General features: G+C 37.2%; 1 protein-coding gene across 2 annotated transcripts; it reads left to right on the plus strand.

Annotated features, from left to right (window-relative positions):
• Positions 1 to 7,060: 7,060 nt before the first annotated feature.
• On the plus strand, positions 7,061 to 10,533 carry LOC126794017 (B3 domain-containing transcription factor NGA1-like). Of its 2 annotated transcripts, none has more exons than XM_050520660.1 (2): positions 7,061 to 9,066; positions 9,195 to 10,533. In XM_050520660.1, the coding sequence occupies exon 1, from the start codon at positions 7,443 to 7,445 to the stop codon at positions 8,808 to 8,810; it is 1,368 nt and encodes a 455-aa protein (XP_050376617.1). In that variant the 5' UTR covers positions 7,061 to 7,442; the 3' UTR covers positions 8,811 to 9,066; positions 9,195 to 10,533. The 2 variants fall into 2 exon arrangements, with proteins under 2 accessions (XP_050376617.1, XP_050376618.1); XM_050520661.1 differs by having other exon boundaries at positions 9,439 to 10,532.
• The last annotated feature ends 850 nt before the right edge of the window (positions 10,534 to 11,383 follow it).

Consider the following 11,383-nt stretch of genomic DNA (forward strand, 5'->3'; position numbering starts at 1 on the left):
CCAATTATATTTCCATATCCACCACAACCCAAAGTTTGAATTTGACACTGATCGATCGTGCTACAGCTAGGTCACCAGCTAGGTTGGCTATTTATCAAACCAGCCACTTGTTTATCAGATTAATATGTGAGCTCAACCCTGGCCAGAGGTTAAATTTAGTACCAGATAATACAAAATTGGCCATACTTTAGATGAAAGTCTAAATTAAGCAATCCAGATCGATACACATAATCAATAATTTTCATCAAACTCAGAATCACATTGACCGCAAATTAAGATGCCGATATCGTTTTACATGGGATTCAGGGTTTGTGATAATGATCTTAATTTCTGCATTTCAATAACAACGAGTTCCTCATTCTAAGTAAGAGTCAAGGACTGAAACTTATGTGTTTATAGGGTAAGATATAATTAATTATATTCATGTTAAAAGAATGCACATTGTCCAATATTCATAGATAGTTGTAGTTAATTAAATAACCTATAAGTTACTTGTTTAGGCATGCATACCACTGTTTGATACGTATCTGGCGCAAAATTGTTCATCCAAAAAACCAAGATGTTGTTAGAGACGAAATTTTGTGTAAATGAGAGAGGTTTCGTTCTCGATCAAAAGAAAATGATTGAGGAAGAACCATACGCTAATTAACGACGCTAAATTATTGGGCTATTCGGCCTATTCCTGTAATTTTGAATACTTTCTTCTCCTCGTTTCAATTAGGGCGGTGCTATTAGCACACCCTTACTCACATGATTTTTGTTTAAAATGATGTCATCAATACCATTTTATGTGGAATGAGGTGTGTTAATAACAAAAAAATGTGTGTTAATAACATCACCCTTCATATGCTATATATGGAGCAAGATTTTGACAAATCCCGGGAACGATCTGTTTAATTATTGGTTGCATAATCGAATGTTGTCAAAAGACTGTTAATTATCACAATTAGGATGTATAAGAAGAAAAAGGCAGATGTAATGAGCATTTGAGCTAGCCAAATTCAAGTTAATGCTAGTTTTAACACGATTGTAATAGATTTAAGAACAAAATACTAGTTACTCCTCAAACTATCACAAATTCGACAGTTTACTATTTTAAGTTTCAATTTCGATTGATAACTCCTTATACTTTCTAAATTCGAGCAATCTGGTCATTCCGTCATATTTCCATCCAATTTGAGTGTTAAGTTGTTTTTTGGGCAAATAGAAATTGGATGGACTTAACACCCAAATTGGATGGAAATATGACGGAATAACCGGATTCCTCGAATTTGAAAAGTATAAGGAGTAATCACTTAAAATTGAAACTTGAAAGAGTAAACTATCGAGTTTGTAAAACAGAGAGAAGTGACTAATATTTTATCATATATTTATTAACAAAAAAAGGGTTAACCGCGGTGTAAATCGATCCTATACCTAACAAAAAAATTAAATGTCAGAGAAAGGTCGTACTTATAATGCTAGCTTGTTTTCCAGATATAATCTACGCACATTAAGTATCAGATTCGTTTTATCTCTAGAAGTAATTTAGTTAATCAAGTTTATTAGGGAACAATAAGACAAGAACCCTGGTTGAGCGGCTAAAACAACTGAGACCTTCATTGTGGGATGCGAAAATAGCAAGTTGTGGTTGGAATTGGAGATTCGGGTGACCTTGCAGAAATGTTTCCTAGTCAATGTAAACACAATTGTATATGGATATTTAAGAAATCAGAATGTTTAATTAAGCGATTCCTTTCGATAAACACAAACGTCACTGTGCTCGATCAGGGGTTGATGACGATTGCCGCATCTTCACTAACGCAACACCTTGTTTCTAATTTATACGATGAGTCCAGCATGCTCATCGAAACCATGATCCTGATTAATTAATCAGCTAACTAAATTAATTAATTGCAACTACTATATGTTATCAAATGAGCTAGAATATTATCACGGTGCGCAAAATGACAAAGTACGTTATACTGAATTTGTATTTGGCTTGCATATGTTATGGGATTCCATATATACATTGATTATACAAGCGTGCAGCTGGTGTGGTCCAGTTTTATTTCTCCAAGTGGTCAGGAGACTAACTCAACCACCTTGTTACTAAACAGTAGTGTTACAGCATTCAAGTTTTTTATATTGATGCTTTCAAACATCAAACACTAATTGTAACGACCCCAAAATTTCGAGCTTAAAAACTCAAAATTTTTAAGTCGTTAAACTCAAAACAATTTCAATAAAATCGAAATCATTTAAAATGCACAACGGATCATTACTGAGTTCTCAATACAACTCAGGAACCAATTATTACAACCCAAATTTATAATTCAACATTACATAAAATGGAAATGTAATAATCCTCACAACTCTCACAAAACTCACAAATCAAACCACACCAATTTTCCCACAAAATTCCACGCAAGAAACCTCACCACAAGCTGGATACGAACAACTTCGAGTCTCCGGAGTCGTCTCTCAAACTCCACTAATCAACACCTGCGGAATTATCCCCTACACCATTGGATTGGTGCACCGGGATTGTAAACACAAACCCGGTAAGCTTATAGCTCGTATGAGTAAAATCGAAATATAATTCGCATATCAAAATATACGAAAAATCACAAATCAACAAATATAAATGCCCTCATGAGTCAATGGACAGCCCATCTGGTTGTCCCAAAAGAATATGAAATGAAACGCTCATGAGAAAATTAAGTAACCCTTCTGGTTACCCAAATGCATTTATAATACGGGTACCAAGAACGCTGGTACACATCTGTTACCCCTCTCGTAATACACCGCCGATATTGGATAGCCACCCGCTACCCAACATCCAAAACAATCTGAGTACCCATGAGCAGATAACCACCCGTTACCTCACATGCAGTACTAAGGTGATATTGGGTAACCACCCACTACCCAACATCCAAAACAATCTGAGTACTCATGAGCAGATAACCACCCGTTACCTCCCATGTAGTACTATGGCGGACAGACTAGAGCTCTAACTGTATCGTAACTTTCGCCCGGCCAAATGCTAGGTTCCGACTTGCCAAACACGTACAATAATCTCACATCATATTGTACCAATCACGTCCGAAGACAAATCAACATTTTAACAATCTCAATGTTAAAAATCACGTACAATAATCTCACATCATATTGTACCAAAAATCATGTCCGAAGACAAATCAACATTTTAACAATCTCAGTGTTAAAATCACGTACAATAATCTCACATCATATTGTACAAATCAAAATCACATACTCAATAAAATCTTGTCATCAAAATGACATCATCACAATAAAAATCATAACAGTATATTATATAGCAAACTATATACATATGTATTTATTTACCATTTATACAATATATATATAATCCGCTATATCTTATACATGTTGTAATTTTATAAACACGTCCGAAGACAAAACGTTTAACACACATCTAAAAATCATGTACACTTTAATTCACATACTCGTCATATAATTCTCGTCATCGAAATGACTAATTCCAATGAATTCATAACAGTATATAATATAGCAAACTATATATATAAGTATTTATTTACCATTTATACGAATATATGTATCTCACTATATAATATACATGTTGTATTTCAATATTTAAACTCTTGCAAAATCTTAGATTCGTAAATATGTGAGATTTTACTCACCTTATCGACTCGAGCGTAATTCCACAATTTCCGAAGATAATTCATTTCCTTGATTTGTCGATCACCTTGAAAAGATAAGAAAAGAATTTAGAAACGTTTCGTAAACCTTTAAATGCCGAAACAGTAATAATCGGTTACTGTTCAGCAATTTTCGGTTTTACGAATTACTGTTCACGGTTACTATTCATGGTTACTGTTCACTTATTACCATTTAAGTATTAATGTACAAATACACATCCAATACGTATCTTTGTACGAGTACATACTGTTTACGTATTTCTGTATGTATAAATACTATTTAAATGTACGTACTGTCTCAGTAAATAAAAGTTACCGAATTACCCTTCCAAAATTACTTTTTACTTTTACTAAAAGTAATTTATATTTACATTTACCGTACGTAAATAAAATTTACATTTACCGTACGTAAATAAAATTTACATTTAAATTTACCGTACGTCAGTAAATTACAAAATTACCCTTCTCGGAATCACTGTTCACGCCGCCGCAGGCCGAATCACTGTTCACACCGTACGTCAGTAAATTACAAAATTACCCTTGGGGTCGATTGCGGGGGTGGTGCGACCCGTCTCTCTGAGGAGGAAGATCGGTGGCGAGCCGTGAGGGAGAGGGAGAAAGCTCGAGAAGAGAGAGTCGGGAGGGAGAGCGAGAGAAGAGAGAGCCGAGAGGGAGAGAGAGAAGGGAGGCGGAAGTGAAAGAGAGAGAGGGGTTTCCACAAATGGAAACCCTACAACAGAAAAAGTTCTTTATATACTCGTTTCCAAATCGGAAACTAACTTCCGACGTTAATAACTTCTACATACATCGTCCGATTAGAACGCGTCACATACCCACGAACTCGTATCAACGAGCCCTACAACTTTCGTGAAGGAAGATTTCGCAACCGAGCGATGGGATAAAAGTCGATATATTCGTTCGGAAACGTAACGTTTTTCGAATTAAACGTTTCCGAGAACGTAACCATTACTCATTTCATAATGTCGTAACAATTCACCTTCAATCTAATTAAATTTTACAATCTTTATAGAATTCCAAACAACTCAAATCTTGTTTGGAATTTAGGGTTATTACACTAATTAAGCCAACCTTTTCTTCGATACACTTTGATTTTGGTCGCAGATTTCCATGGGTGACCTTAATTATCACAGTAAAATGCATATACGTACGAGTGATCGATCTGCTTCATTGCTCGTGTTGTACTAATCGAGGGACACTTAATGTAGCTATAAGATTTTGATAGAAATTTTGTTGTTATTAATTAATATTGTAGAATAGAAGTTCTTGTCTGCCGGCTTAGAGGAACCTTATGAAAATTCTGGGGAGGCATATGTAAACGAGAAAAAAAGTATATCAGAAATTAGGGCTTGGGAGTTGCGGGAAAGCTGGAGGATAGAGACGTCGAGGAAAACCAGCTATATATGCCCTAGCTAGCTCGCATTTTAATTATTTTTATTACATACCGGGGCTTCGGCCTGCGGGGGTTTAAATTAATTATATAGCATTCAGTAGGTGATGTTCATTTATCTGATTTTATGATATTCTATATATATGTGTGTAGCTCGGAGAGCCAATTTCATGATCGAGAAGAATGATTGGATGGTAGGGATCATGTAGTGGATTAATATTTGTTTTATACGATTCTGAGCCTACTGATATAAACCAGGTGCATGTTCAATCTCATCTGTCATGCAGCTGCTTACGAAGTTCAATCAAACATACTAAGCAGAAGCATATATATATATACACACACAATCCCTAGCCCTTCATTTACTCTAAAGCTGGTGAGCTTGGTAAATAAATTTCATGGTCACCCCATTATCTTTTAGATTAATGGCCGGATATATAGCCAGATAGGTCAATGAAATGAAGCGTATATTTTCAATTGTAGGTGTTCCCCATAAACCCGGTATATAATAAATTGGCATTATGATTATGTGACTGAAGGATGAAGCATAAGGAGGGGAAGGCATTTAGTCGACATTGCTATACACCTAATGTGCCTCTCCATTTCAGTCGAGTGTACAGTATTTTGCACAAACAAATGGTCCATACAATTATATAAGAATTAATGAAAGCAATTTGATTAACTTACACAATAACTATCAAGCTGTATAAGTTTTATTTCATTTAAGTGCCTAATGTATCTCAAATTAATGGATATGGCCACACTCAGTCCATCTTAATAATTTACCATGTACGACGTCGTAGGTGCTACTCTGCTAACCCCTTATTACTGCAGGCTTTATTCTTTTCGATATAAATTGAAAACTGAACTTGAATCTTAATTAATTAACCAGTTACTAATTAATAATCAAATGTTATACATTGGATATATGCACATTTCTGATATCCATACCGCACTCGTGCCCTTATAAGCTAGACATCATTGTTTTCCAGAGACTCCTATTCTAGATCCTGCGGCACCGGAGAAGCCCGCCGCGGCTCTCTGATAAAAAACCCTAGGGTTGATTGCTAGCTTGGTCGTATTTATTCTATTTGGCAGATATTTGCTTATAGGGTTGACGACTATATATATACATGACCAATAGGCAATACTTTGGATATCATCGATGTGATTCAACTTAGCCTGGAATACTAGGAATTGCTCGATCTTTATTTACACCAAACGAAAATGAATAGGAAAAAACTTTCACGTATATATGTCTAACTTTAAAAGCGAGCGAGATGAACGGAAGCAATAATTCAAAAGTTTCTGTCGAATGAACTCCGAGAAAAAAAAACCCTCACTTACCATAATTAATCACCATCAGGTAAAATATAGTAGTTCACCGTTATTTATTAGATAAATAGCTCCAGTTGCTGCAGATAGATTCTTAAAATAGGTACCGTAGAAGCAAAATTCCAAAAATTAAGCCAAAAAGAATAAAAATGGTCCACCGATCCTAGTTGGTGTATTGAATTGTAACAAGTTCATACCCTCCCAAAACAGCTGGCCCTTTGGGCCTTATAGTAGATAACATTAATTAAATTAAATCCATAATAACGAACAAAAACAAAAAAAAATCATGGAAAAATTAAAATGAAAATACGGTAAATACCATGCACCCGGGAAGATGACAGGGACAAGCTCACATGAGCCCAACCAGATAATACTTGGGTCCCTACGTATAATTTCTGAGAATTTATTGATCATGCATCCCAAACTTCATTCTAATTTTCTCAATTAATAAAAAAATAACAAAAATATAAATCAGAAAAGAAAAATCTCATGCCTACATGCCTAACCAAGTAACCAGAGAGAAGGTTCCAGGCAGGGAAGCACCCACCTCTTCTACAATGACTGCTACTCTCTCTCTCATTTTCTATTTTCTTTTAAGGGTGTAATTTCTCTCTATATCTCTCTCTCAAAGCACAAGGTCAACAACAAGAGGAACTTTGCACTCTTTTGAAACGTCCATGGGGTGTCTGAGTCTTCTTGGTCAAAGAAGAATGCACCGACCGTCATTGTATTGAGAGCTACCCCCGCCTTTCTTTCTCTGCTTCCTCTTCTCCTCCGAGCTCCTCCTTCTTCCTCCTCAATCCATCTCACTCTTTATGTTCCCCACAATTTCTCATGTTGTGAAATCCCAACCCTAGCTAGAACAAATACCAACAAAACGAGGACAAATTAAGAGGAAAGTAGGCTGAGAGAGCTAGCTACCAAAATTGCCTACCCCTGCTGCTCAGAGCCGTGTTTGAATTTAATTTCCTCCTCCACCTCCTCCTTAGATCTTCAAGATCTAGCTTTTCCTGATCATGAATTTCGGCGCATCCAGAGAAGGAGGAGGATTTTCCGAGGATGAAGCAAGAGGTAAGCTTCCCTTTTCATCTTACTCTCCCACCTCTCCCTCTTCCTCTAATTCTTCACCTCACTTCAACACCACCAGTACGGCCACTCTTCTCCCCGCTGGTCTCCGCAGCTCCTCTGCCAGCTGGGATACTTACGGCGGAGGTGGAGGTCCCGACACGAGGCTAGAGCTGATGGACTCGTCGCCGCGTGATAATAACAATAACAATAGTCAAGAGATGAACAATGAAGCTCATACAAGTTCAGCAGCAGCAGTAGCGGCCATAGAGAAAGAACACATGTTCGACAAAGTGGTGACGCCGAGCGATGTGGGAAAACTTAACCGGCTGGTGATTCCTAAGCAGCACGCCGAGAAGTACTTTCCACTCGACTCCTCCACCAACGAGAAGGGTCTGCTCCTCAACTTCGAGGACCGGACCGGCAAGCCGTGGCGGTTCAGGTACTCGTACTGGAACAGCAGCCAGAGTTACGTCATGACCAAAGGCTGGAGCCGTTTTGTCAAGGAGAAGAAGCTCGACGCCGGCGACATCGTGTCGTTCCAGCGCGGGCTCGGCGAGTCGGGGAAGGACCGCCTCTACATTGACTGGAGGCGCCGCCCCGACGCGCCTGATCCCCACCACCACCACCACGCGCTTCATCATCATCACCCCAGTTTTGGAATTCCTCCCCCGCATCATTACTCGTTCCACCGCTCGGTTCCATGGAGCCCGCTTCTAATGCGACCACCTGGATCATCAGCGTCGACCATTGCACGAGAGCATCATTTACAGCAGCTTAATTACAGCATGAATATTCATCCCTATCGAAACAGCGGCTATTCTAGCGGCAGTGCTGGCGGTGGTTATGGATATGGAAATGTGGTGAACATGAACCCGGTCTGTTCGGGGCCGGTTTATTATCTAAGATCAAGTGGAGGAGGAGGATCAGTAATCCCACAGCAGTTCCATGAACAAGAAGGCATTGCTAGTGCTCATACTCATACTCATCATCAAGTTGGTCTGGCGAGTCAGCTGGGTCGGGTTAATGTGGTCGAGCCCATGGTTTTGCAGTCGGTGCCTGTGGTCCATGGTAAGGTAGCCGCAGCAGGCAAGAGGCTGAGGCTGTTTGGAGTAAACATGGAGTGCCCCATATCCGATCAGTCGGTCGACGACTGCGACATTTTGTCCTCATCAACTACTACTACTGCAATGGCTCTTTCCCAACCCCCACTTCAGTTAAGGCTCTACGACGGCACGCCGGCCACCACCGACTTGTTCAACAGAGGCAAGACGTCTTCTTCCTCGTCGACCTCCATGTCATTGGATTTCGGTGTTTGAACGATGAAGACAACAGCATTTGCTAGCTAGCAATATTAATTAGTATTCAGAGACACGCCGCAGATGGATCGATCATGGGAGCAGACAATGTATGTGCTGAAAGAATAAATATTGGTTTGAATTTCTGTACAGAATCGAAGGAGTAAAAGGTTTGGGGTTTATATGCCTAGCAGCAGAGATATATATGCCAAAGCCACCATGTGTTGTTCCAATAGTTAAACAGCTCTTTCTTCTTCATCATCATCATCATCACCAGGTGTATAAATATTTAAATTATTTATATAACAATTTATATAGGAGAGATGATAGATAGTTCATGATATTCGATGAAGCATAGATCCCATCAATTCCAAGATTTCATGCTCTTATAATTTCATTTTGTAGGCTCTGGTCTCCATTCCAAGCCTTCCTGATGAACTTGTTTCCTCGATTTTGTTTATATATTCAGCTCCATCTTCTAATATATTCATATAAATTCTCTTCGGCCACCGACTTCGATCTTCCTCTATCTATTTACTAAGTTTTGGAAACAAAGTTTAGCTTTGCTGTCATGTTGAAGGCAGTGATCGAGCACAGTGCTTGCTAAAGCTACCTGATGTAATTGCAGTTTTGTATTTTACCCTGGTAGGTTGTTGCTCTTGTCGCTGCAGCTAGCTACTTCGTTGGGCTCACCATCCTCCCCCGCAGATTTTGCAGAGAGACTTGCAGACAGAGCTTAGAAACAAACAAAAGGTATAGGGTGTATGTAATTTAAAACTATTTCTTTAATTTTTTTTTGAGAAGATTAAAACTATTTCTTTAATTAAATCTCTTTATCATCATTAATTTTACTCATTACTTCTTGCCAGTAATTAGTTACCACCTTTGCTGCAATATTAATTGATTTAAAGCATCTTATTAGTTCCCGGCCAGCTGCTGTCCCTTCTCTCTATGCATATCATTTCATTTTAATTACTCCATGTACACACTTTGAGATCAATTCTATTGAGACTAGCTTCTCTTCTTATAGTACGTACACTGGAGTTGATCATTATATAATGTATGTTGTTGAAAGATACTACAAGATCTAAGACAGTACGTACTTACAAATTAAACTGCGCTCTCTCTGTTGGCTATGTAACCAGCACTAGGCTGTCTTCTTTGTCCATCCAATTTCACATAATGCTTCTTTGGATTTTACCCATGCCGCACCAATGTAATTATAAAGTTTGCGCCTGAACGTAATTAATGTGTAGACAAATATTGGACATTTCTAGCTGGTAAAGATAAAACAGTACTATATAGGCATGTCTACGTACATTCACTAGCTACCCTGCACAGTTTTTATTTGCATATATAAGTTTTTACTAAGCCTCCTAATTAATGGCTTTCGCTAGCTCCAGTTGAAGGCTTAAACTGTTTGATGAGGCCGGTAAATATATATTACTAAGTCGATCTGCTTATTACTTGTGTATATGTATATGATTTATCAATAGTTAAGTAGAAACCTGTTATTTCATCCATCATATTGCATGAAAATAAATCAAGTATAGGAACAAAATAGCTTGGAAAATAATTGTTTGACTCACGTACGTTTAGTAGCTGTAATTAATGTGCCTAATTATGTCATTCATTTTAGAGCATATCCAATAGATTTGGCAAAATTTCTCTAAAATAGAGAAAAAAATGTCAAAATCTTTAAAAAAAATTATGCTTAAACTCCAACCGTTTCTCTATTTTACATATTTATGCATTTATTACAAGTGAATAAAATATTACATAATCTTATTTTTATAATCATAAATTATTTATATATTTAATTTGTTAGTTTGAAATAAATAATTCTAATTATTTATTATTTTAATTGGTTGTTATTAAAGCTTGAGTTATTTGATAAATTGTAGGAGCATTAAATGTTATTTCTGCAAAATTTTGCAAGTTGTTACAAATTTGAATAATTTTTCATTATCTCTCATGTTTTTCTTTATTTTTTAGAAGGAGATGCAAAAGATGTTGGAGTGGGAAAAATCTCAATATTTTGCAAAACTCCACTTTTTCTCTAAAATGCCAAAGTTATTGGAGATGCTCTTAGTATTTATCTGCAATATGGGAGTGAGCATGTAGAATTCATCTTTCGTACGCACTATTCTTCTTGCTAGCTAGCCAAATATATAGTGTAACAGGTAACTGGATTAGTTACCGGCTTATTACACAAAATAAGTGAAAATCTCACTTCCCTTTACCTGCAGGTGCATTGTTTCACTAAATCTCATCATACATAATCTAGGTTTGAAAACATGCTTTAATGTTTTGGTTTTCTTAGATGGATTTTCATGGGATGTTCAGATAGATTATCGGATTATGCAGTGAGATAGAGTTGGATATCCGAAGAATATAACTAGAAAAACATTTCAATGAGTAATAATTTTTATTTTTGGCAATGAATGAGTCTTAACCTTTGAAGGCTGATTGAAATGTGAGGTTTTCAGATCATAATTATATGTTTTTGTTAGCTAGCGTCAGATGTACATTCTTTTATTCGTTACTATAAATATCATGCCTATATACTGTAGTTGACGCCTAGCTGGTTTGAA

Source organism: Argentina anserina, chromosome 5 (genome assembly GCF_933775445.1).
Source record: "Argentina anserina chromosome 5, drPotAnse1.1, whole genome shotgun sequence".
Classification (NCBI taxonomy): Eukaryota; Viridiplantae; Streptophyta; class Magnoliopsida; order Rosales; family Rosaceae; genus Argentina; species Argentina anserina.

Coding starts and splice junctions, on each gene's coding strand:
- LOC126794017 (XM_050520660.1), top strand. CDS start 7,443: ATGAATTTCGGCGCATCCAGAGAAGGAGGAGGATTTTCCGAGGATGAA.